This window comes from Lemur catta, chromosome 19, assembly GCF_020740605.2.
Source record: "Lemur catta isolate mLemCat1 chromosome 19, mLemCat1.pri, whole genome shotgun sequence".
In the NCBI taxonomy this organism is placed as follows: Eukaryota; Metazoa; Chordata; class Mammalia; order Primates; family Lemuridae; genus Lemur; species Lemur catta.
This window is the reverse complement of record NC_059146.1, coordinates 30,067,859-30,091,610: the sequence shown is the minus strand read 5'-3', so window position 1 is coordinate 30,091,610 and position 23,752 is coordinate 30,067,859. Positions and strand designations below refer to the sequence as shown.

Sequence of the window (23,752 nt, the reverse complement as noted above, 5' to 3'; positions counted from 1 at the left end):
TCATCGTGCGGCACGGGGGCGGGGCGTGAGCGATTTAGTCCACTTTGACTGGACGAATTAGGGGGCGTGTTGGGGAATTTCCCACAAGGCGGAAGCACCCGAGCTCCCGGCAGAGCCCACCTACAGGCGGGTGGCCTCTGGGGGGGCCCAGAGGCGGCTGGGGCCATGGCTGGGGTCGCGTGCTTGGGGAAAGCTGCGGACGCGGATGAATGGTGCGACAGCGGCCTGGGTTCTCTGGGTCCGGACGCAGCGGCCCCCGGAGGACCAGGACTGTCTTGGGCGCCCCTTGTCTTTGGCTACGTCACTGAGGATGGGGACACGTGAGTGAACCTTAGGCTGCCAAACGGAGCCCTAGGATCCAGCGTCTGGATTTCTCGTTAGTCTTTGATCCCTGAGGTTTCCTAACCTTTTACTTCTAAGTCTGACTTCCGATGCTGAACTTCCTTACCTTTAACCCTCAAATCCTAATTTTTAACTATGCCAGTCTCTTATCCAGCTTTGATTCCAACCCACTGATTTCTGACCTTTCTTTCTTGAACTATGGTTATTAGTTCCTGGTATCCACATTCTACCCACTGGTCCCAAAATCTGATTTGACCTTCTTGACCCCAGTCCTGGGACTGTTATTAGAACTCTTGCTGGGGTTCCTTCTGACCTCTAACCTCCAAATATGATCTTTGATCCGTAGCTCCTGAATTATGAACCTTAGATGTTGATATCCAAAATTAATACTTTGTCTTTGACTATAAGATCCTGTCCTCTGAGCGATGATCTTTGAATCTTAAATTCAAAGAGAGAATGTAAACTCCATGAGAACAGGGATTCATCTATTAGACAAATATTTCTCTCACACTGTCAAGTTCCAGGCCCTATTTTAGGAGCTGGTGATAGGCAGTGAAGAAAACAGACAAAAACTTATGCCCTAGTGGAGGATACATTTTAGTGGGGCTACATGCAGAGACCAACAGAAAGACAGGAAGGAAGAAGAAAGGAAGAAAAGACAGTCTTCTCAGAAAAAGACACTAGGAAAAAAAAAAAAGAAAGAAAAGACAGGAAGAAACAAAGAAAGATACACACAAAAAAAGAAACAAAGACAAAAAATAGAAGAAAGAAAAAGAAAAGGAAAGACAGTCAGAAGGTAGTAAGTGCTTTGGAGAAAAATAAGGCAGGAAAAGCAGGAAAATGAGGCAAGTAGAAAAACTGAGTGTTAGGGCATTCCAGGCAGAAGGAACCGCAGTTGTAAAGGCCCCAAGTGAGGGACTGTACCGGGGTTTTTGTCTGTTGTGTTTACTGCTGTGTCCCCAGTGACTCATACAGTGCCTGACCCACAGGAGGCCCTCAATAAACATTGATCTCAAAGAAGCAGCTTTAGTTTCATGAAATTTCATTAATTAATTTTGGTTCTATTAATTTTTTTTTTGCTTTCTATTTCATTGGCCTCTGCTCTTTTATTATTTCCTTTCTTGTGCTTCCTTTGTGTTTAATTTGTTCTTTTTGTAATTTATTAAGGTGGAATCTGAGGTTGTTGATTTGAGAACTTTCTTCTTTCTTTTCTAATATAGGTGTTGAGTGTGGTAAATTTCCTCCTGAGTACCGCTTAGTAATATTACACAAATTCTGATATGCTGTGTTTTCATTTTCATTTAATTCAGTATACTTTCTAATTTCTCTTTTGATTTCTTCTTTGTCTGGTGGATTATTTAGAAGTATGTTATTAAGTTTCCAGATGTTTAGAAGAATTTCCAGGTATCTTTCTGTTATTAATTTCTAGTTTAATTTCATTGTACCTAGAGAACACACTTTGAGTGACTTGAATTCTTTTAAATTTATTGAGACTTGTTTTGTTGCCCAGAATATTGTGTGTGCACTTAAAAGGAATATATATTTTGCTGTTGTTGAATGTCCTTAGAGGTTGTGTTGGTTTATAGTGTTGTTCAAGTTCACTCTTCCACTACGTCCTTGCTGATGATTTTGTGTCTATGTGGTCTTTCAATTATGGAGGGAGAGGTATTGAAATCTTCGACTATAATTGTGGATTTGTCTGTTTCTCCTTGTAGTTCTGTTAGATTTTACTTTGTATAATTTTGAGCTCTGCACATGTTTATGATTGTTACTTACTGTTATTCTTGATTAATTGGCTTCTTCTTTTTTTTTTTTTTTGAGACAGAGTCTCACTTTGTTGCCCGGGCTAGAGTGCTGTGGCGTCAGCCTAGCTCACAGCAACCTCAAACTCCTGGTCTCAGGCAATCCTCTGCCTCAGCCTCCTGAGTAGCTAGGACTAAAGGCATGCACCGCCATGCCCGGCTAATTTTTTCTATATATTTTTAGTTGTCCGGTTAATTTCTTTCTATTTTTAGTAGAGACAGGGTCTCGCTCTTGCTCAGGCTGGTCTGGAACTCCTGAGCTCAAACGATCCTCCCTCCTTGGCCTCTCAGAGTGCTAGAATTACAGGCATGAACCACTGCACCCGGCTGGGAAGTGTAGTTTTGTTATTCCATTTTATTTCTTTTGTTGGCATATTTGGCATATTCGCTGTAACTATGTTATTTTAGTGGTTGCTTTAAGGCAGGGATTAGCAAACTATGACCTCCAGGCAAAATCCAGCCAGGTACCTGCTTTTGTATTGTTATGAGCTAAGAATGGTCTTTCAATTTCTAATGGTTTCTAAAGTCAAAAGAGTAATAATATTACATGGCAAGTGAAATGATACGAAATTCAAATTTCAGGCTCCATAAAGTTCTATTGTAATACAGCCATGCTTGTTCATTTACATATTGTCAGTGGCTGCTTTTGTACTATAGCAACAGAGTTGAGTAGGTAAAAGAGAAACATAAGACCACAAAGGCTAAAATAATTATTTGGTTCTTTACAGAAAAAGTTTGCTGACTGACGCCTGCTTTAGGATTTATAGTGAACGACTTTTAAGTTGTCATGTTCTACCTTCAAGTGATATTATGCCACTTCATGCAGAGTGAAAGAACTTTGGAATAGTATATTTCCATTCATCCTCTACTAGCCTTTATGCTATTGTCCTTGTACATTTCACTTATACACATTGTTAGGATGTGAATTCCGTGCACAGGGAGAGAAAGAATTCTCCAGACCGTGATCAAGATATACAAAAGTAAAAGTTTATTTATTTTCCTGAGAAAGAAAGAAAGAATGAAACAGACAGAGAGAGACAGAGTGTCCACGACACACACAGGGAGGAGAGAAATGTTGGGCGTTGGGGAAAGTTGCTTGGTGTTTTTAAAGGTTAGGAATTTTTTTTTTCTCTCTGCTTCAGGGGACTGATAACAAACGCGGCTATGAAGCTGCTGCGTTGGCTTTTTCTGTTTCTCACGTAGCAGATTGATAGCAGAAATCAGTTTCTTCTTCTTGGTAGCGGGAGGCATCTGGTGCTGTCTGTCCCTTCTTGGGGAAGCAGGGGAAGCTCCCGCTCCTGCTGTCCACTCAGGAACTTTTTTAAGGATGAGAAAGAACTCGGAGATAACAAGTTAGACCCCACGTGTTTTACTTAAACAAAGGGCAGTTGTGTTGTGAGTTTGTCTTACTTTCTGTTTGATATTTTATTTTCCTCTGTTAGATAGGTTATTAGTAAGACCACCTTTCATGTATGTTATAAACTCCACCATACATGTTACTATTTTTGTTTAAACAGTCAATATTTGTCAAAATCTATCTAAGATATTTACATAATAAGAAAAACATGTTTACCCATATAGTTACTATTTTCAGTGTTCTTTCTTTCTTTCTTTGTGTAGGTTCGTATTTCCTCTTGATATCATTTTCCTTTTGCTTGGAGAGTTTCTTTTTTTTTTTGAGACAGAGTCTCACTCTGTTGCCCGGGCTAGAGTGCCGTGGCGTCAGCCTAGCTCACAGCAACCTCAAACTCCTGGGCTCAAGCGATCCTTCTGCCTCAGCCTCCCGGAGTAGCTGGGACTACAGGCATGTGCCACCATGTCCGGCTAATTTTATATATATATATTTTTAGCTGTCCATATAATTTCTTTCTATTTTTATTAGAGACGGGGTCTCGCTCTTGCTCAGGCTGGTCTCGAACTCCTGAGCTTGAACAATCTGCCCGCCTCAGCCTCTCAGAATGCTAGGATTACAGGCGTGAACCACTGCGCCCGGCCTTGGAGATTTTCTTTAACATTTCTTGTAGCATGAGTCTGTTGTTGATGAATTCCTCCAGCTCTTGTGTATCTGAAAACATCTTTATTTTGTCTTCATTTTTTGAAAGATGTTTTTGCTGGATAAAGAATTCCAAATTGACAGTCTTTGTTTTTCCATACTTTATTATTTATTTATTAATTTTTTTTTAGATGGGGGAGGTCTTTCTTTGTTGCCCAGGCTGGTCGAACTCCTGGGCTCAAGTGATCCTCCTGCCTCAGCCTCCTGAGTAGCTGGGACTATAGGTGTGCTCCATGACACCCAGCTAATTTTTCTGTTTCTTTCTTTAGTAGAGACTAATTTTTCTATTTTTAATAGAGATGGGGTCTTGGTATCGCTCTTGCTCAGGCTGATCTCGAACTCCTGAGCTCGAGCGATCCTCCCGCCTCTGCCTCCCAGAGTGCTAGGATTACAGGCATGAGCCACCCGCAACTGGCAGAAAATCTCACTTAATAAACATTGATTACACAAATTTCCTGAAGTAATTCTGACCTCTGATTCTCCCAGATAGCTGACAGCTGGTTCCAGAAGTATGGTCTAATACCTAGCACACAGTAGGTGCTTCATGTTTGTTGAATGAAGAAATGCACAAGGACTTGATCTCTGCCCTCTAACCCCTGCCTTTGTCCCCAGGGCACTGCACTTGGCTGTGATTCATCAGCATGAGCCTTTCCTGGATTTCCTTTTGGGCTTCTCAGCCGGAACTGAGTACCTGGACCTGCAGAATGACCTAGGCCAGGTGAGCCACTAGGGGACAGTGTGGGGCTTGGGTTCCGAGGTTTCTCAATGCGTTGCCTAACCTCGACCTCTGCTCCTGCAGACAGCCCTGCACCTGGCAGCCATCCTGGGGGAGGCATCCGCAGTGGAGAAGTTGTATGCAGCAGGCTCTAGGTTGTGCGTGGCAGAGCGTGGGGGTCACACAGCGCTGCACCTGGCCTGCCGTGTTGGAGCACATGCGTGTGCACGTGCACTGCTCCAGCCCCGCCCACGGCGCCCCAGGGAAGCCCTTGACACTTACCTCGCTCAGGACCCCGAACATACTCCCGATGCCGACCACACCCCTGTTGTCTTGTACCCTGAATCCGACTTGGAGAAGGAAGTGGAAGAGGAGAGTGAGGAGGACTGGAAGCTGCAGCTGGAGGCGGAAAACTATGATGGTGAGGTCCTCGGTTATTGGGAGGGACTCGGGCTCCCAGGCAAAGTGAGAGCACCTGGCTCTGGGCTCAGCTTCCCAGACTCAAGACCCAGGCCCTTGAGAAATCATACCTAGGCTTCAGGGACCCAGGCATCGGGACCAAGGACTTCCACTCGGGCCCCAGATTACTGAGAATCGACTATGTGGGACCCAAGACCCCCACCTGAAGGTCCCAGACCACTTGGGACCCAGAGCTGTTACCCACAGACCCAGAGCTGCCAGGATCCAGTTGCTGAGCCCAGCCTCCCCACCTGCAAGGTGTATTCCACCACGATCCCTACCCCACCCAGGACTAGGGAATTCAAAGCCCAGCCCCTCTGTGAATCTCTGGCATTGCAGGTTCCCAGTGGTGGCAGCAGGGCTCAGGGACAGCCCTTCTTAGCCAGGCCTCATGGGAAAAAGGACCCATCTACCCACAGCCTTGGCATCTCAGTCTCAGCTCCCCGACTTATAAGCCCAACTACCTTGGACCTGGCCCCTCCACAAAGGACTGGGGTCACCGAGGACACAGTGTCTAGGGCCCAGCCCCAAGCTCCTGGGTCACAGGTCCTTTTTGAAATAAGACCAGAGATTCAGGTCTCCTGGCCCCAAGATCCAAGCCTTCCACCCAGAGAACCCAGGCACTTCACCAGTGAGCCCTAGACATCCCCCAACCCAGGCATTGGTACCTGCTGGCAAACTCAAACCACCTGAGGCTTAGGCATTTGGGAGCCAGGTGCCTCTTTGATGTACCCAGGAATTAAGGAGCCAGACCCCAAACCTGATCACCCTCAGGCTACCTCCCCCAGGATCGTGGCTCTGGGGGCCCGGGCTCCTAACCCTATTGTCTGACGCGATTGTATTCCCAGGGCACACCCCACTCCATGTGGCCGTCATCCACAAAGATGCAGAGATGGTCGGGCTGCTCCGAGAAGCTGGAGCTGACCTCAACAAACCGGTGAGCCCTGCCCTAGGGGCAAGGTGGCGGGGAGAGGGAGTGGCTTGTCCCCTCCTCAGACCTTCTGACCTCTCTGTGCACCCCACAGGAGCCCACGTGCGGCCGGAGCCCCCTGCACTTGGCAGTGGAGGCCCAAGCGGCCGATGTGCTGGAGCTTCTCCTGAGGGCAGGGGCGGACCCCGCTGCCCGCATGTACGGTGGCCGCACCCCCCTGGGCAGTGCCACGCTCCGGCCCAACCCCATCCTCGCCCGCCTCCTCCGCGCACATGGAGCCCCTGAGCCCGAGGATGAAGAGGACAAGCGTGGCCCCAGCAGCAGCAGTAGTGACAGTGACAGTGACAGCGGGGATGAGGGCGTGAGTCAGGAGGGAAAATGGGGCAGCCCGGCTGGGGGGCAGGGTAAACCGGCAGGTGGGAAGATAATTAGGCAGTGCATCGAGACCGACCTGGGGCTGCCGCAGTTAGAGAACTCAGGCAGCAGCACGAGTGACATGGGGCAACAGTCAGGAGAGACCTGGACAGGGGTGGCAGGAACTTGGGCAGTGGCAGCCAGTAAATTAAGGCAATGGCAGAGGTGGGACTCAGGCAGGGGTGGAGAAAAGCCCTTGGTCATAGTGACTGGTGAACACAGGCAGTGATGAGTGGCAGCGCTGGGAGTGATTTTAGAGAGCAAGAGTTGGAGAACTCAGGCGGTGGGAGGACGACCTTGGGCAGCAGTGATGGAAGACTGTCGCCAGCAGTGAGGAGAGGTGTAGTTGGAGAACCCAGGCAACAGAGTACCTTGGGTGAAGCGTGGTGTTGAATGGTGGGGGTTGAGGAGTTTGGGTAAAGGCAGAGGGAAGGGGTGGAGGAGAGAGAGCCCTCACGTTGCTGAAACACTGGAGTGGCATCTGGGCTAGAACGCCAGCGGAAGTGGTGGGAGAACTTGGCCATGGGAGAAATGACCTTGACAATGGTGTCTGAGAACTGGGAGCCGGGGAGTTGAACCAGGAGCAGGGGAACTCAGGTTTCAAGGCAAGGCCCAGTTCTTAGGATGCTGTGTAAGGACTTGGGCAGGGGGCAAGGTGACAGCCCCCTGAGCAGCCACCTGAGCCCCTCTTCCTGGCCCCCTCTGCCCCCAGGATGAATACGACGACATTGTGGTCCACAGTGGCCGGAGCCAAACCCGGTTGCCTCCCACCTCAGCCTCGAAGCCTCTTCCTGACGACCCTGGCCCTGTCTGATTTGTTTAATTTTTAATATAGTTTCCACTTTAATAAAATCCCAGGTCCGACAACCGGAGATCAGACTGATGCTTGTGTCCCAGGTCCTCCAGTCTCTTCCAGGGGCCCGTCTCTCCAAACTCATGCTGCACGCTCAGCCGTGGTGGTTTTCTTTGTGCTTTATTCACTCAGAAGGGTCGGAGGGGGTTAGATGGGTGTTGGGGTGTTTCCTGAGTCAGGTCTGAGCCCAGCTCCGCTACCCAGCTCAGATTCGTCCCCTCGGGCTTGGTTCTAAGGCACACCCTTCTCCCCACCCCTGCCAGGGTGCAGGTGGAGTAGGGTGCCAGGTGAGGTGGGGGCTTCGGGGCCAACAGTGCTAAGCCGCAGGGTGTCGGGAAGGAGGAGGGCAGGGGGTCAGCCCTCCCTCCTGAGCTGCTCCCCCAGCTTCTCCGTGGCCTCCTTCAGCGCATCCCTCACGTGCTCCAGCTGCTCCACGTCATGTTCCTGCCGGGGTCGGAAACGGGCTGGTCAGCACCCACCTTCAAAGGCAGGCCACCTCATGGTCACCCTCGAATGAGGGCCATGTCCGTTCTCACAGTGGCAGCCAGCAGCAGTCGTCCTGGTCATGACGGACTGCAGTGGTGACCGTGTTACCCCAGAAGAGTTACACTGGCCAATGTGACCATAGCCAACAGCAGCAGCACGGGACTAACAAAGGTGCCCAACTTGGATATCATGACCCGCTTGTGACATGATGGCTCTTTTGGTTACTGCCACCAATCATGGTGACATCTTACTTCTGATGACCCAGCAACGGTGTCTGTCTATAGCCTAGTGAAGCAGACATGGCAGCCACTTTTCTTGGTGGCCAACTTGTTTGCAGTAATATCAGTCACTGCGGTCTCAGCGTGCAAACCTCCTTGGTCAAGAAGAGGCCTTGTGTGGATGTTGCTACCTAGTCCTGGTGTCACTCTTTTTTTTTTTTTTGAGACACTCTTGCTATGTTGCCCAGGCTGGACTTGAACCAAAGCCTCCAGCGGTCCTCCCACCTTACCCTCCTGAGTCGCTGGGACTACAGGCACCAGCCACCGTGCCCGGCTCCTGGGGTCAGTCTCAGTCACTATGATCCACTCGTGGTGGGTCTGGCTGTGTATGGGCCAACACTGGTAGCAGTTTGGTGGTAACTCCACGGACCGTCTGGGTGACCCCAGTCCCCCACTGCCTTGGGGTACCTTCCCCAACTCACCTCTCTCTCCGAAGCCTCGTCCCTCTCCTCCTGCCTGGGCTCAGCCTCTGGCTGGCGGTGGTGGTGGTGGTGGTGGTGGTGGTGGTGTGGCGAGTCCTCCTGCTTCGCTCCTCCACCTGTCCCGCCCCCCTGCCACAGGCTGCGGCCCCCGCCCAGCACCTGCACGCCCTTCTCCTCCGCCTCGAACTGGGCTGTCTCCTCGTCACTGGCCTTCTCTGCCACCCGCTTCTGGGGGCCCCCTCCACCCTCTAGATGCTGCTGCCACAGGTCCTCGGAGGTCTCCATGGGCCCCCTCCTCTCCTCCTCCTCCTCCTCCTGGTGGATCCGGCTGTGGAGCTTCTCGCGGACGGCCTGTTCCCGGACCTCAGACTTGTGGGTCCTCTCTGCTGTCTCCTCCTCTTCCTCATCCCTCACCTCCTGGCTGGACCTGGTCTTCCCAGCCTCCTGCTTCTTGAAATCCCCAACCAGCAGGCCTTTCTCCCCGGAGGACATGCAGCCGTGGGGCTCTGTCTCGCACATCTCTGGCAGAAAGAGGCAGATGTCCCCTGAGCATCACACCGAGAAGCTGAGACCTTGCAGAGTTCCAGGCCCTGCCTGAGCTCCCAGAACATCCCATCCCTCTGCAGGGAGTCCCCACGGTGGAGCTGGTGGCCCGGCTCTGTCAGGTGGGAACACTGGCCAGTGCCACACTAGCCCAGGCAAGAGGATCCTTCCTGCAGGCAGCCTTGGGCTCTGGGGAGGACCTGGGGCCCGGTCCTCCTTACCTTTGCGGAGGAGAGCCGTGCAGGGTCCTCTCTGGGCCTGGCCCAGTGTCAGCACCTCTGTGACCACCTCTGCCAGACAGCGGGTCAGCTGGGGGCAGGGGTGAAGGGTCAGCGGAGAGGCTGAGTGCAGGGGAGGTGGGGAGAGTGAGAGTGGCTGGAGGGTCAGAGGGGAGATGAGGATGGTGGGGCAGGCTGGGCGGGGAGGGCAGGGCCCCGGCCAGGTGAGGCGGGGCAAAGGGGGCCACACTCCTCACCTCCTCCTTGGAGGGTCTGGGCGCCAAGGGAGCCGCGGTGGCTGCGGGAGGAAGGAGGTGGGGGCTATACTCAGCGACCCCGGGAGCTGTCCCCGGTGCTGATCCCCGCTCTAGGGGCGCCCCTGTCCGCGCACGCCCCCTCCCCAGCGCACCTGCCGGTTGCTCCGTCCCCACCTGGAAGGTCGGCCCGGAGGTATCTCGCCCGACCCCGCGGGTGTACCGCCCCGTCCCCGTCTCCCGAGCCCCTCGGGTGTCGGGCCCTCACCTGTCCCCAGCAGCAGCGCCAGCAGCGGGGGCAGCGGCAGCAGCAGCAGCGCGGAGGCGGGCCCGGGGCGCGGCATGGCGGGGCGTGCGGACCGCGACGGGGCGGCCGCGCTTATAGCCCGCGCGGTGGCCCCAGGGCAGGACGTGACGCCACCGCCGCCCCCTCCCCGCCACGGCGGGCGACAGCTGCGGGGCGGCCCGCCTGAGCGGGACCCTCAATTATTCATGGGCCACGCCCCACACGGGCCTCCCTCGGCACAGACTCACCGGCCGCACCTGCTCGGAGTCCAGCGGCAGCCACGGGCAGGTCGACCTCAGCAACCCCTTCCCCTCGTGGGCCTCAGTTTCCCCATCGGGAGAGTGGTTCTCATAAAGCCACTTGCTCAGAGGTTGTAGTTGGAGTCCCAGCTCCACCACTTGCCATTGGGCCGCCCTGAAGTTACTTAGCTTCCCTAAGACACGTTCTCCGTGGTACAATAGGGTTGGTGACAACCTACTCCACAGCCAGACAGTAAGGATGAAATGATGTGTGTACAGTGCTCAGGGCAGTGTCTGGCACTGGGAACTGCACAGGCCAGAGCACCTTCATTCCAGTAATTTCCATCCAGGGCTGCAGCAGCGAACACTGCAGACACCCCTGGCCTCCCGGAGTGGATATGCACGTGCGGCTGTAGATCCTGAGTGCCCATGGTTTTGCTCTGGTCAGGGTGGTCACAGAAGGCCTCTTTGAGGAGGTGGCACTTGGGCTAAGGCCTGAGTGACAGAATGGAGGCCAGAACACAAGATTTGGGGGAGGAAGAGCCCAGGGAAGGGGACTCAAAAGTGCAAAAGCCCCATCAGGAAGGAGTTTGCAGAGTCAATAGCAAGGCAGGTCGGGCGGCCCCAGCAAGACAGGAGACAGGCTGAAGAGAAAGGCAGTGGCAGATCAGGTGACATCTTTGTCCTCTACTCTGAGATGGAGCAGGGGAAGGACATGATCTGACCAAGGCACTCATAGGTCCCTCTGGCTGTGTGCGGGGCACAGGGAGCCAGAGGTTTCTGCAACTACCCAAGTGGGAGATAACATTGGACAGGATAGGGCAGGGCCCTGGAGAAGGCAATGGGCAGATTCTGGAAATGTCCCAAAGGTGGAGCTGCCAGGTTTGCTAATGACCTGGATGTGGCCCTGAGAAAAAAGTCAAGGACAACCTGAAGGGCTGTGGCGTGAGCAAATGAGAAACTATCCTAAAACCCAGGGGAAGAGTGGGTTGGCTTCCCTGAGTTTGAGATGTCCGCTGGGCCCCCTGGCTGGAGCTGCAGAGGGGACAGCTGCACGACGAGCTGGGGACTATGGGGGTGGGTTGAAGCCGGGGTCAGTTTGATGGAGCCACTGGAAGGTGACTGTGCCCTGGCTTGTCCCAGAGGAAAGGGAGGGAGAGGACTCAGCATACTCTCAGCTCCGCTGGTGGCCCCAAAGCCACCTTCCATGTGTGCTGGGTGTTGCTGGACAGTTCTACCCACAGACCCGTTGATGACTTAGCGCCCCGAACAGCTGCCCGGCACCTCCTGTAGAGTTGGGCAGGGCCACCTCCCTCGCTCCCAGATCCACAAAGGCCTTTGTTGTCACCATTTATTGGAGACTTTCTGCTTAGCGCCGAGGGAGGGAAGAAGGAAGGAGGATGGAGGCCTCTTCGTCTGCTTTTCCCATCCCTAGAACCTTCAAGTCCCCAGATGTCCTGCTTCACTGGGACCCCCAGTGACAGAACAAGGGTCAGCGACTGATCCTGAGCAGTAGGGAAGTAGGAGAGGCAGACCCTGGAGTCCAGGGGCCCAGGCGTGGAGCTGACATGAGGAAACCAGATGTCAGGGGGGCTCAGGAAAAAACAGGTCCCAGGTATCCAGGGTCTCCTGGGCTCCAGGAAGTGGTGACACCTTGCTGGCTGCTGTGGATGGGTTCTCAGCTCTCGGCGGGCTGGCCAGGGAGCCTGGGCTTCTGGGGCTGGTTGGGGCCGATGTACTGGAGAGGCATGTGCGTGGGGGCCGTGATGCGATCGGTGCCGAGGTAGGGCTGGAGGGCAGGAGGCACGAGGACCGAGCCATCCTGGGGACAGAGCAGGCCTCAAGATGTTGCCACAGCCCCAGTCCCCTGCGCCTGCCCTCACTCTGCTCACTCTGTACCTCTGGGCGGGACCCTTCGACCCCTCACCTTTTGCTGATTGCTCTCCAGGAGGGCGATGAGGAGGCGAGGGACGGCACAGGCTGTGGCGTTCACCTGGGAGGGAGGCATACTCGGAACCAGCTGCTGACCCCGGGTGGGCACCAGGGCTGGTCTAGGGGAGGGGAGGCGGGTCAGGCGGGTGAGGGTGCGCGGGCCTCACCGTGTGGGCGAACTGCAGCTCCCCGGCCTCTGTCCGGAACATGATGTAGAGGCGGCGGCTCTGGAAGTCTGTGCAGTTGGAAGCGCTGGTGACCTGGGGGGGGGGGTGCGGTGGGCCGAGAGGATCAGCTGTGGGGGGCAGGCCCGTTTCCCACCCTGCATCCCCACGGGGGCAGGACTCACCTCTCCAAAGCGGCCTCGGCCCGGCATCCAGGCCTCAATGTCAAACTTGCGGTAGGCGGGAAGGCCCAGTTCCTGGGTGGGCATGTCCAACACCCTGTGGCCAAGCACAAAGGCATGGCCAAGGTCAGCGGGTGAGAGGGGAAGGAGGTGGAAGAAGGTGGAAGAAGAGGAGGAAGAAACAGAGGTGGCAGAAGAGAAGGTCACCAAATAAAGAGAAAAATGGCAGTAAAAAGGGAGGAGATGACAGTGGCAAAGGGAAGAGGTGGGGGGGACAGTGATGGAGAAGACGGTACCAGGAGGGGGCAGGAAAGAGGCTGATGGGTGGGGAGAAGAGACACGTGGCAGAGTCTATAGGCTGTTCACGGCGGCCATTCTCACCTATAACAATAGCACTCCCCGTTTTCTTGCAATGGGTCACCCAGAAAAGAAGCCCACATTTCTCAGCCTCCCTTGAAAGCTACACATGACCGGCGGGGTGAGAAGGAAGCCGGGCCTGCAAGGCCTGTGCCTTCCCTTCCCCACCCTGCACACGAGGCGGTGCCCTAGGAGCGGGGACAGTGGGAGGGACAGGGCCTGGGCCCTGCCTGGAGCACCTGGGGCTGCTTATGTGTCTGTTAGAGTCCTACAGGGGACGACAGACTCGCAGCTATCCTGTGTGCCCTGCTCTAATCCGCACACAGGAGAAAGCGGGTAGAGAAGGAGCAGGTGGTGAGGCCGATCCAGCTGGGGAGCACCTGGCCAGCCCCTGTTCCCCTCACCCCCACCCTCTGCCCCTGCCCTGTCCCCCTCCACACCGGAAGTGCAAGCCCAGCTCCGTCAAGATCTCCATCTGAAGGGACAGGAACTCCTCCAGCAGCTGCGAGCTCTGCTCCAGACCAGGGCCTGTCACCCCGAACATCTCTACCTGGGCAGGGCAGGGGCACAGGAGTCAGGAGGCTCTGAGCTGTTGGGGTGACCCGCCCCAGCCCCAGCCCCACCAACCTTGGTGAAGTGGTGTACCCGGTACAGCCCCCGCGGTTCCTTCGCTGTGTCCGTCTCTGCCCGGTAGCAGGTGCTGGAACAAACCATCCTGGCGGAGAGCAGGCAACATCCGGTCAGGGAGGGGAGAATGGATATCACAAGGGTGGACAAGGTCTAAGGAAACTGGGTGTCACCTGACTGGCAGGTCCCTGAAGGCCACAGAGTGGTCCCTGAAGTAGCCTAGGAGCAGAAGGGGCAACAGGGTCAGCCAAGGCTGCCATTGCGAGAACAGAAGAGGCATTCCCTCTGGAGGGTGCAGCCCCTGGTCAGAGCACGTGGCTGGACTCTCACTGTTCTGTTGATGGTGAACAACCTGCACAACCGTACATGTTGGCCCTGGGGTTGCTGAGCTGTCCTGGGCGGGTAGCCATTCCCTCCCGCAGGATGTTCCCAGTTGTCCCCCACAATCCCTCCTGCTCTTTGCCCCACACCGGTAGGTGCTCACCTGCAAGCCCCACCTCTGCTGTCCCAGCCAGGTTGAGGTCTTCAAAGCGGGAGGGGTCAATGTTGTAAATTTGGGATGGGTTGGCGTTTGGTGTCATCCCACAGCCTTCCTGGGGGAGGTGGCCAGGCCACAGGGGTCAGGGCAATCACCCTGACCTCTCTGTTATGGCCCCTTGACCCAGCCCCAGGGCAGGGGAAGCAGTGTCTCCCTGCCTCGGGCCCCTAGGACAGGGTCTGACCCCCAGCTGGACTCGGGGAGGGGAGGGGCCTCACTCACGAACACAGCTCCTCGGAGAAGGTCTGGCACTGTCATGGGGGTGAAGCCCTGTGCGGGGAGAGGATGAGTGAGGAGCACGGGGGGATCCCCCACCAGACCCCACGCTCAGGCCTGAAGAAGGGACACTGCAGAGGGAGCCAACAGCTCCCCCTCTCCCTCCAAACCCCGTTCCTCCCCAGAGGAAACTGAAGGAGGCCTGAGCAGTGGGCTTAGAGCTGGCCCGGGGCCCTGGTGTCACTGTTACTAGGGTCCCTCTGCTGTGTGTTCCATGGTTTCCTCAGCTCCAATTCCTTCATGCAGTTCACCCCACATAGTGAAGCTGGAAGTGTAGTTCAAAAGTACAGATCTGACCATCCCCTCTCTGCTTAAAGCCTCCCGTGGCTCCCTAGTGACCTCAGGAAATGGCCAATGCCCCATGCAATCAGCCCCTGCCGAACCTTCCAGTTTCAATGGATGCATGTTACCCAATTGCTCCCTTTATACTGCAGGCAGGCAGTGAGGTACAGTGGTGCGAGCGCAGGCTCTAGGGCCAGCTCCGCAGCTCACAGACTAGCTGTGAGACCTTGGGCTGATTATCTCCCTTCTCCAGGCCTTGATTTCCCCATCCCCAGTGGGGATAATACTAGCACCATCTCATAAAGTTGTCATAAGAATTAAATCTGTCAATAACACACGTAAAGCTCGACAACATTGGCTAGTGCAGAGGTCACACCCTCATCCCCCACTTTGAGCCCTCTGAGCCCAGCTTCAATGCCACCGCCTCCAGGCAGCCTTCCCATCCTGGCCCATACCCGGTGGACGAGCTTGTTGAGTGTGAAGTTGACCAGGCCGTGCTGCAGGAGGGCCCCAGCCCCACGCAGGTAATAGGAGCGGTGGCCGGACACATGGGACAGGCGCCTGGGAGACAGACAGACAGACCGACGGGAACATATGGGCCAGGGCTGGTGGGAGAAGAGGGGACGCGAGAACCCCAGGGCAGAGGCCCAGCTGTCAGGCGGGCCGGGGCATCAAACATTCATGCCAGGTGTGGCCTTGGCATTGTCACATCCTGGCTGAGGCCGAAGGGGCAGGAGCGGCTGCCAGCTGTTGGGCGGGGGTGGCTGGGTGGGAGGGGGGCTCACTTCTGCCGGATGATGTCGAGTTTCTCGCCAATTTCCAGGTGGCCCCGGGGTTGGAAGGAGAAAACTGGAAGTGGGTGAAAAGCAACAGGGTAAGTGGGGAAGAGAGAGAGATGGGACAGAGAGAGACACACAGCAGGAAGGAGAGACAGGAGGACAGAGGAGGGGACAGGAGAAGTAGGAAGAGAGAAAGGGAGAGAAAAGGAAAGAGAGGGAGAGAGGAAGAGGGAGAGGGAGAGGGAAGGGAAGGGGAGAGAGTAGTGGGAGGCAGAGACGGGAATAGGACAGAGACGGGAAGGCAGAGTTAGACTAGGAGAGGAAGAGAGATGGGGAAGAGAAGGAAACACTACAGGCAGGGGAGACCAGGAATCAGAGAGAGGGGAACACGCACAGGGAGGAAAAGCCCAAGTGGGACAGGGACCAAAGCAAGGGGGTCAAAGAGAGACTGGAAGAGACACACACACGCGCGCCCCAGGCCCCGCATGGGGTCCCAGGCCCTGGAGTGTGGCCCACCTGGCTTGTCTCCGACCACATGGAGCACTCGGGCCTGGCTCTCATCCCCGACGGGCTACAGGGAGACAGCAGGCGTCAGGGGACGGCAGCTCTAGGCGGCCCCTGGCCTCCCCCGCCACCCGGCACGGCTCTCACCACGTCCGGGTGGGTCTGGTTGGGCAGCCTCAGCGCCTGCAGGTAGAACTGCTCCTCGAGCTGGGTCTCCCTGGGGTACAGGAGGACAAGCTGCTTCCGGATCTCCCGGCCACGTGCCCGCAGACCCTGATATTGGGGGTCCTGGCAGCAGGACGAGCAGGTCAGCCCGGGAGAGGCTCAGGGGTCCTTGGACCAGTCTGACCTTGATCCTTGTCGGCCAAACTTCTGGGGTAGATAACTGCTGCCTCTTCTTTTGGCCGGGCATCCTGCATTTCCTTTCGGGAACCTCCCTGACCACCACATGGCAGGTTCATGGGGACAAGACTCAGGCCTGGCCAACGGGAACATTCTACTGCCTTGGCCACAGTGACAGGCTCAGAGTCAGGCACATGACTCGGGCTGAGCTCGTGAGACCCGGCCCCAGGTCAGGCTGGAGCTATCAGGAAAGTGTGCTGGGTTCTGCTGTCTCCTTCCACGAGGGGAGGGAGTGGGTCTGGGAATGGGAGGGAAGCAGCCCCAGACATGGAGCTGGGACCTGGATCCCGCTATACCTGAAGTGAGATTTTTAGTTTCATGAATTAATATAATAGAGCCTGTTTTTTTTTTTCCCTTAAACCTATTTGAGTTGTGCTGTCACCTACACTAGGGGAATCAGGGCTGATAGGGTACTCTCCCTGCCCACCCAACCCCCAACAGGACGCCACCTCCCCGTAGTACCTGCTGCACTTGGCTGTTGTCCTGGTTTGCCTGGGAGGAAAGAGACAGAGGGGTGATTAGGCTGACAAAGCTGAGTGTGGGGAAGAGGACGAAAGAGCCGGGGGATCTGCATGTCCTGCTCCACCAGTGCCTGGCTGGGCCCCTCCACCACTCTGTGCCTCGGTTTCTCTGTCGGCACAGCGAGGAGGAGGTGAGATAACGTAACAGTAACCATGCCTGCAGCTCTGTTTATTAAGTGCCACCTCCATGCCAGGGTCTGTGTGGAGGGCCCGCATATGATCTCATTTCTTCATAACCCACTGTGAGTCTGGCATGAACGTGAACCCTGTCTGTAGATGAGAAAACTGAGGCTGGGAGAAGTAGTCTGTGAGCGTGTATTTAGAAGCCTGCAAACGGGTTTTTGACGCTCTGAACTTTCTATGATCCTGAGCAGCGGAGAGAATTGGGCAGACCTAAATGCTGGGCATCTACCGGCTGTGTGCCCCTGGGCAAATCCCTGCCCCTCTCTGAGCCTCAGTGTCCCCACCTGGGAAGTGGGATGATGCCAGGACCTCCCTGGCACGGCTGCTGTGTAGCCTCCCTAAGAAGATGAGTGAGCGCTCATCAAACATTAACTCATCAATTGTGTTGTTTTTCCTGGCTGCCTGTGATGACGATGGCCTGGATCTGGCACATAGTACGTCACTGGGAGAGGCAATTATTGGCAGGGAGGCCTTCGAGCAGAGTGGTAAAGAGCAACCCAAAAGCCTGGGTGTGTTTCTTGCCTCGCCCACTTCCTGGCTGTGAGACTTGGGCATGTTTTAACCTTTTGGGGCCTCAGTTTCCCCAGCTGCATGTAAGACTGGGTTTGTATTGATCCTGTGTCACAACATTGTCGCGAGGATGAGGAATATGGCACACGGCAACTGCCACGTAAATGTTAGCTATTATTTTTATGATTTTTTTTTAAACCCTCTAGGGCAGATGCTGTTGGTTGTTGAACCTAAGCTCCCTCCTTCCTCCTGCCCTGCAGAACCCTGACTCTGTTCTCCCTCCCCGGGCAGCCTGTAGTTCAGGGAAGGTGGCCCCGGCCTGAGGCTGGCCCGTGAGTAGCCCAAAGCCAGCTGCAGTAACTCCACTCCTCTTGCTGATGACCAGTGTGGGGTGGGGTGTCTGGGCCCAGGAGACACGAGGAGACTGCTGGATGCTTAAGGAAAGGTCTCCTTGCTCTTGAAAAAGACACTCAAGCCAGAGAAGTCCTTGTTTTCTGCCTCTGGCAGAGTCGAGCAAGGAGATGCAGCCATCTTGAAACTGTAACAGGGGAACTGAGGTCAGATCAGTGTGGTGAAGTTGCTGGTGTAGACGGCAGGAAAGAGCCCCAGTTGGGGATGCTGGGGAGAGCTGGTACTTAATCAGCCCCGGGAATGCTGGGGCCACGGCTGGCTTGTTATGTGAGCTAATACACGTCCGTATTGTTCAAGTTCCTTAAATTGGGTTTTCTGTTACCCACAGACGGATGCCTCCTTGCTGCCACTCCCCACACACGTTGGACCCCCATGCTCACCACCAGGGCGTGCACTGCCTCGCTCACAGCCCCCTTCTCTTCTTCCAGGCTCCGGATCTGTTCCCGCAGCTGCCTCAGCTCCTGCCATGTCGAGATCTGGGGGAGGACACAGGAGGGAAAGATGTGAAGCTGCCACCACTCCTGCCTTCTCACTGGAGCCTCACCCACTGGCCACCTGGACCTCTGGCCGGGTGAGGCAGTGACCCCTTGCCGCCCCCCGTGGCCATTCTCCCCCCTTCCCTTCAGTACTAGAACTCCCTGAAGTTAGCTGGGCACACTGCTGCCCAGAGTTAAGACACATTTCCCAGGCTCCCTTGCAGCTAGCTACCTGTGCTCATGTGACCAAGACCAACCAATGCACAGGACTGGAGGTGGTTAGGTATGACTGTGACTCTTGGGTCACCGCCAAACAGATAAGCCCCCATGCTGGACTTTCTTTCTCACTCTCCTTGGACTAGAAAATGGACCCTGAGGAGAGCTGAAGCCTATAGGAGTGTTTTCCAAGGACTGGGCTATGATCCATTGGTGAGTGCTGTGGACTGAGTGTTTGTGCCCCCCCTCCATTCATATGTTGAAATCCTCACCTCCCACAAGGCGATGGTATTAGGAGGCAGAGCCTTTGGGAGATGATTAGGTCACAACGGTGGAGCCCCCATGAATGGGATTAGTATCCTTGTAAAAGAGACCCCAGAGAGCTCCCTCCCCCTTCCACCATGTGAGGACATAGCGAGAAGATGGACTAGGAACTAGAAAGCCGGCCCCCACCGGAAGCCAAATCTGCCAGCACCTTGATCTTGGACTTCCAGTCTCCAGAACTGTGAGAAATAAATTTCTGTTCCTTACGAACCACCTAGTCTATGATATTCTGTTATAGCAGCCTGAATAAACTAAAACAGTGGGTTATAAATTAACTTCGAATCCCTAAACTAGCACTTTAACAAACTGGTTGGAGCACAGAGGGCAATGGCACATAGCCTAGCAAGTTCCTAGAGCACAGTAAGTACCCAGCGAGCATTAAGACACGGGATGTCTAGCACACAGTAGACAGCCTTGGCATATATTAGGACCTTAGCACTCAGTAGACAACTGGCGGATAAATGGGTGCCATGCGCAAGACTTTGGCTTAACGAAGAAACTAGAATTCCTGCAATAAGTTCGCCCTCTGCTGGACCGTATTTTGCAAATTCAGTTTTCCCGTACATCAAACAGCCCGCTCCCCGCCCCCAGCCCGCGCAAGCGCACTCACGATCGCGGGCAGGTCGGCCGGCCGCAGCTCCCCCTTGCGGAGCTCCAGGGCGCGCGCGGCCTCTTCTGGGCATGCGCACAGCGACTCCATGTCCAGCTGAGGCAGTGCGCTGTAGCCCTCGCGCGCGTGCTCGTACAGGAGGTTCCGGCCTCGTCTCTCTGTAGCGAAACTTCTCCTGGGACGCTGGCTGCAGACACAGCCTCCCCGGGGCCGGAGCCCTCGACGAACCAGCAAAGGCCACAAGCGCCGCGCCATGGACGCAGCCATCTTGGACCGGAGACAAGAAAGCGCGCACCTTTCGTCCCGCCCACTTCGCGTTTAGACCAATCGCAAAGCAGCCGTCCCCTGGAAGAGGTATGCCCTTCCTGGGCTCAAAAACAGTTCAATGAGAAAAGTTGACCGAGATAGACCCTGGCCTTGCCCAATCGTCGTCTGTGTCCCGCCCCTTCAGTGACGAAAAGACGGAGCCAGCCAATTCCTGCTCCGATAATTCCCGGAAGGATTGGCGTGGCAGGATTTGGCGTGTCTGCGATCTGACCGCTACGGTCAGTGAGGTTGGTGTGATGCTCGGGTCCTCCAAACCTCCCTGGACCTCTGCCTGGTTTCCTCTTTCCTCCCGTATGCGGGCGAGGGTAGTTGGATCCCCGGGAGCCTGCTCAGAGCGAGGCTAAATTTACAGAGGGACTTTCTGTGAGCAGCATGAGGGGTTATGGTTAGACCTGTAGAGGAACTTCCTTGATTTAACTCAGAAGAATCTGAGAGAGGGCCGGGGAGAATTTGGACCCTCGATTGACTACAGCCACTTTTTTCTCCTCCTTTCTGAATCTCTTATCCCCTAACATAGGGACGCTCCAGGAGGCGGGATGTCCTGGTCTGGCCTTCTCCGTGGCCTCAACATGACCCTTAGTTGTGGTAAGTGAGGGACTTGGGCTTCAGGGCCGAGGCTGGATGAAGGTTATCCTCTCTAGGATTTGTGTGCCTTTGCCGAAGCTGCGAGGGAATTGGGGGTTTTAAATCAGGGGATACACGGTGCGTTTTGGGCAGAAGTTGAGCTGCAAGAGCAAGAGGTTGGAAGTAGCTGCATTGAGGGCTACTATGTCTCAAGCAGAGTTTGGGTCAATTATTTATTTCCTTAGCAAATGTTTATTAAATAACTCCCGTGGATGAGACATCTGAGCAAGGCGTTCTTGTTATTCATTCAACTGATACTTTCCAGGAGTCATGTATGTGTCAGGCATTGAAGGGGAGCTTTGGTTACGCTCCTACTCTTTCAGACACCAGATTCTCACAAGCATGCCATGTGTAAGGTATTTCATTCGCTTTTTCACTCTGCAAACCTTTATTAAGCACCTCCTGTTTGCCAGTCCCCAAGGATCACAAGAGTGGGCAAGGCAGGAGTCAGGACTAGCTTGACGTGCAGTATTTCATGGTAGCCCCACAGATGGCATTCAAAAGGGAGATGTGAGCATGGTGCCTCTGATGCAGAAGAGGAAACTGAGGCACTGAAAGGCCAACAGTCATGTTCAAGGGCACACCAGTAGGCAGAGACTTCTAGGAATGTCTCACCCCGTTTTGAAGATTCTGCTGTAACTCTAGGTGAAAAGAGACATGGGAATGGACAACAAGGCAGGGCCAGCCCTGGATGTGGAGGGGAGTGTGAAGTTGGGGTCTTGAAAGATCATCCGTGCTAGTGACAGAGAGAGAGAAGTAGGAAGGAGATAGATGGATGGATGACGCTGTAAGCTCAAAGCCCAGGAGCTTGGGCAGGACCCAGGGCTGCCTCAGTCACTGCTTTGTCTCCATTATTGGGGCCAAGACACAATAGGTGCTCAACGGCTGTTTGTTACAGAGAATCTTGCACCCAACATCCACTCCATGAGCAAATCCTGTTGGTCTGCCTTGGAGATAAGCTCTCCCCCACACCCCAACCTGCCTTTCCTCTTACTACACTGCAGCCACACTGGTGTCCTTTCTGTTGGTGTTTTTGGGGTCACAGGCTGGAGCAGGGTGAGCAAGGGGGTCAGCGGGGAGCTGAGGTCAGGGAAGTAACAGGGGCAGGTCAGGTGGGGCCCTATAGGCCATGGAAGAGCTTTATCCCTCACCCTGAGTGTGAGGAGCCCTGGGGGGGATGTGACCTGACTCAGGTGGTCACAGCCTCCCTCTGGCTGCGTGTGTGGGGGGGACAGGCTGCAGGAACAGGGAGACCCGGGAGGAGGAGGGTGCGACAGCCCAGCAGGAGACAAGGATGGGGACAGGAGTAAGGTGGGCAGAGTGAAGGAGGGAGACAGGAAGAAGAGGTGGATTGTGATTAACATTGAAGGTTGAGCTGACAGGATCTGCTCACAGGTTGGATGTGGGTTTGAGAAGGAGTGATTCCTCCCAGGAGTACCAAACCGCACAGGGTTGCCATGGGGATGGCAGGAGTTGATATATTTATGATGCATAGAATGGCACGCGATGCGGCCTAAGTGCTCCTGCTCACTTTGATTATTATTTTTAACAGCATTAAAATTAATGCCTTCCTTGAAGAATAAAATGAGTTAACTCATGTAAAATGCTTCAAACAAAACCTGACATGTGGTGGTTGTTCAGTAAATGTTAGCTGTTATTATTATTGTCTGTAAATACCCCTAGATGTAAAGAGACGCATCCTTGGAACAATGCCTAGAACACCAGAACTGACGTGCTAATACTATTGTCAGTTTGCTGGGATAACCCCCTTCCACCCTCCCGGTTTTGTCTCTCCAGGCCTACCCCTGGCTCCCCGGCTCTGGGCCACCCACTCCATGGCTACCCTGAACCAGATGCATCGCCTGGGGCGTCCAAAGCGGCCACCTCCGAGTCTGGGCCCCACAGAGGGCCGGCCGCAGCTGAAGGGCGTGGTTTTGCGCACGTTCATCCGCAAGCCCAAGAAGCCCAACTCGGCCAACCGCAAGTGCTGCCGCGTGCGGCTCAGCACGGGCCGCGAGGCCGTCTGCTTTATCCCCGGGGAGGGCCACAGCCTGCAGGAGCACCATGTTGTCCTTGTGCAGGGTGGCCGCACCCAGGACCTGCCGGGTGTCAAGCTCACTGTTGTGCGTGGCAAGTATGACTGTGGCCACGTGCAAAAGAAGAAGTGACTGCTGGGGGCACAGTGGCTGGGGCACCCCCGCAGGACAAGAACCTTCTCTCTGGGCTCCAGCAGGGTCCTTGGGAGCTGGCTCTCTGGGCTCTAGAGGCAGCCACTCCTGGATTCAAGCCCGGGCTCTGCCTCCTCCGTCAGGGCCACCATTAGCCCGCAGAAGTCCTGGGGGTGAAAGATGTGCCCTTCTGTCAACACCCTTGGCTTCTGTGTTTGGAGTGTTGGCATGAGGGACCTCGTCTGCTGGGACGAGAGTCTGTACTGTCGTCTGCCGGGAAGGTGTTGTAATAAACACAGATCTCCCCAGTTGACATGAATCCCTTGTGCCCACTGTTCGTCCTCAGTGTGGTTGTGGCAGCTGACACCCCCTTTGATCTTCAGTTCCTCCTGCAGAAAATAGCTCCGTTTGCAATATCTCCTTTGTTCTGTTTAGTGAAGATTAACTTTTAGGTTTTGGAGTTAGGCGGCGCTGAGGCCTAGTTCCCTGTCCTGCAGGTTATGGGGTCTGGGGACATCAGCCCTGCCCTCAAGCTTGGTCATCTGAAAAATGGTGGCAATTGTAATGTTGATATTGAAGGTGTGCAGAAAGGATCAAATCGGGTGTGCTGTTATTGTCAGACTCACAACACACCTGGGTTCAAATCCTGGCTCTACCTCTTAATTGCTCCGTGGCCTGGCCGTATTGGTTCCCCCTCTGGGCCTCAGTTTCCTCCCTTGGAAAATGGCACTGATAGTAATACTGAGCTCACATGATCACATTAGATTTTAAGATGTGGGAACTGAGCTTGTATCACTGGGCTCTGGTCCAAGCCCCATCTCGCCTCCTTACTGCTGGGTGATCTTGGGCAGGTCATTTAGGCTCTGAGCCTCGACTAAATGGCATTGGTACAGGTGCCTGCCTGCGAGGAGCTGGGGGGACCACTGAGAACCGTGCACCATAGCTGACTCCATTCCGGAAGCCGGAAGCCGTTTCCTGCACAGTGCTCAGCATGCTCCTGAAGTTCTCAGGACTGCGAACTGAACCTGAGACCACAAGGTCTTT

General features: G+C 54.9%; 4 protein-coding genes across 8 annotated transcripts; 2 read left to right on the top strand and 2 right to left on the bottom strand.

The window, feature by feature from the left end:
* The first annotated feature begins 55 nt into the window (after positions 1 to 55).
* Positions 56 to 7,583, top strand: NFKBIB (NFKB inhibitor beta). The gene is made up of 6 exons (XM_045532065.1): positions 56 to 320; positions 4,810 to 4,915; positions 4,997 to 5,333; positions 6,220 to 6,308; positions 6,397 to 6,663; positions 7,429 to 7,583. Exons 1-6 carry the CDS (start codon positions 166 to 168, stop codon positions 7,528 to 7,530), a joined length of 1,056 nt encoding a protein of 351 aa, XP_045388021.1. The 5' UTR covers positions 56 to 165; the 3' UTR covers positions 7,531 to 7,583.
* A 110-nt stretch (positions 7,584 to 7,693) lies between these two features.
* CCER2 (coiled-coil glutamate rich protein 2) lies at positions 7,694 to 10,114 on the bottom strand. Its single transcript, XM_045531863.1, has 5 exons — positions 10,039 to 10,114; positions 9,774 to 9,895; positions 9,520 to 9,607; positions 8,756 to 9,276; positions 7,694 to 8,013 (listed from the first exon to the last, which is right to left on the bottom strand). Exons 1-5 carry the CDS (start codon positions 10,112 to 10,114, stop codon positions 7,924 to 7,926), a joined length of 897 nt encoding a protein of 298 aa, XP_045387819.1. The 3' UTR covers positions 7,694 to 7,923.
* Positions 10,115 to 11,631: 1,517 nt separating this feature from the next.
* On the bottom strand, positions 11,632 to 20,039 carry SARS2 (seryl-tRNA synthetase 2, mitochondrial). 2 transcript variants are annotated; one of them, XM_045532061.1, is made up of 16 exons: positions 19,590 to 20,039; positions 18,344 to 18,439; positions 16,801 to 16,830; positions 16,084 to 16,224; positions 15,949 to 16,003; positions 15,439 to 15,502; positions 15,109 to 15,214; positions 14,318 to 14,365; positions 14,042 to 14,150; positions 13,731 to 13,776; positions 13,558 to 13,645; positions 13,371 to 13,480; positions 12,577 to 12,670; positions 12,395 to 12,487; positions 12,223 to 12,288; positions 11,632 to 12,117 (listed from the first exon to the last, which is right to left on the bottom strand). In XM_045532061.1, exons 1-16 carry the CDS (start codon positions 19,854 to 19,856, stop codon positions 11,974 to 11,976), a joined length of 1,557 nt encoding a protein of 518 aa, XP_045388017.1. In that variant the 5' UTR covers positions 19,857 to 20,039; the 3' UTR covers positions 11,632 to 11,973. The 2 variants fall into 2 exon arrangements, with proteins under 2 accessions (XP_045388017.1, XP_045388018.1); XM_045532062.1 differs by having other exon boundaries at positions 13,576 to 13,645; positions 19,590 to 19,886.
* On the top strand, positions 19,789 to 23,027 carry MRPS12 (mitochondrial ribosomal protein S12). Of its 4 annotated transcripts, none has more exons than XM_045532070.1 (3): positions 19,789 to 19,943; positions 20,434 to 20,501; positions 22,338 to 23,027. In XM_045532070.1, exons 2-3 carry the CDS (start codon positions 20,453 to 20,455, stop codon positions 22,706 to 22,708), a joined length of 420 nt encoding a protein of 139 aa, XP_045388026.1. In that variant the 5' UTR covers positions 19,789 to 19,943; positions 20,434 to 20,452; the 3' UTR covers positions 22,709 to 23,027. The 4 variants fall into 4 exon arrangements, with proteins under 4 accessions (XP_045388026.1, XP_045388024.1, XP_045388025.1 ...); XM_045532068.1 differs by lacking the exon at positions 19,789 to 19,943 and adding an exon at positions 20,046 to 20,143; XM_045532069.1 differs by lacking the exon at positions 19,789 to 19,943 and adding an exon at positions 20,129 to 20,207.
* The last annotated feature ends 725 nt before the right edge of the window (positions 23,028 to 23,752 follow it).

Excerpts from the sequence above, each read along its gene's own strand:
- MRPS12 (XM_045532070.1), top strand. The coding sequence starts at position 20,453 with ATGTCCTGGTCTGGCCTTCTCCGTGGCCTCAACATGACCCTTAGTTGT. Across the intron at positions 20,502-22,337 it reads CAACATGACCCTTAGTTGTG|GCCTACCCCTGGCTCCCCGG; the intron begins GTAAGTGAGGGA and ends TTGTCTCTCCAG.
- NFKBIB (XM_045532065.1), top strand. The coding sequence starts at position 166 with ATGGCTGGGGTCGCGTGCTTGGGGAAAGCTGCGGACGCGGATGAATGG. Across the intron at positions 321-4,809 it reads GTCACTGAGGATGGGGACAC|GGCACTGCACTTGGCTGTGA; the intron begins GTGAGTGAACCT and ends CTTTGTCCCCAG. Across the intron at positions 4,916-4,996 it reads TGCAGAATGACCTAGGCCAG|ACAGCCCTGCACCTGGCAGC; the intron begins GTGAGCCACTAG and ends CTGCTCCTGCAG.
- SARS2 (XM_045532061.1), bottom strand. The coding sequence starts at position 19,856 with ATGGCTGCGTCCATGGCGCGGCGCTTGTGGCCTTTGCTGGTTCGTCGA. Across the intron at positions 16,831-18,343 it reads AGGCAGTGCACGCCCTGGTG|GCAAACCAGGACAACAGCCA; the intron begins GTGAGCATGGGG and ends CTTTCCTCCCAG. Across the intron at positions 13,777-14,041 it reads AGCAGAGGTGGGGCTTGCAG|GCTACTTCAGGGACCACTCT; the intron begins GTGAGCACCTAC and ends TTCTGCTCCTAG.
- CCER2 (XM_045531863.1), bottom strand. The coding sequence starts at position 10,114 with ATGCCGCGCCCCGGGCCCGCCTCCGCGCTGCTGCTGCTGCCGCTGCCC. Across the intron at positions 9,896-10,038 it reads GGCGCTGCTGCTGGGGACAG|GGGCGCCCCTAGAGCGGGGA; the intron begins GTGAGGGCCCGA and ends GTGCGCGGACAG. Across the intron at positions 9,608-9,773 it reads CCAGACCCTCCAAGGAGGAG|CTGACCCGCTGTCTGGCAGA; the intron begins GTGAGGAGTGTG and ends CCCTGCCCCCAG.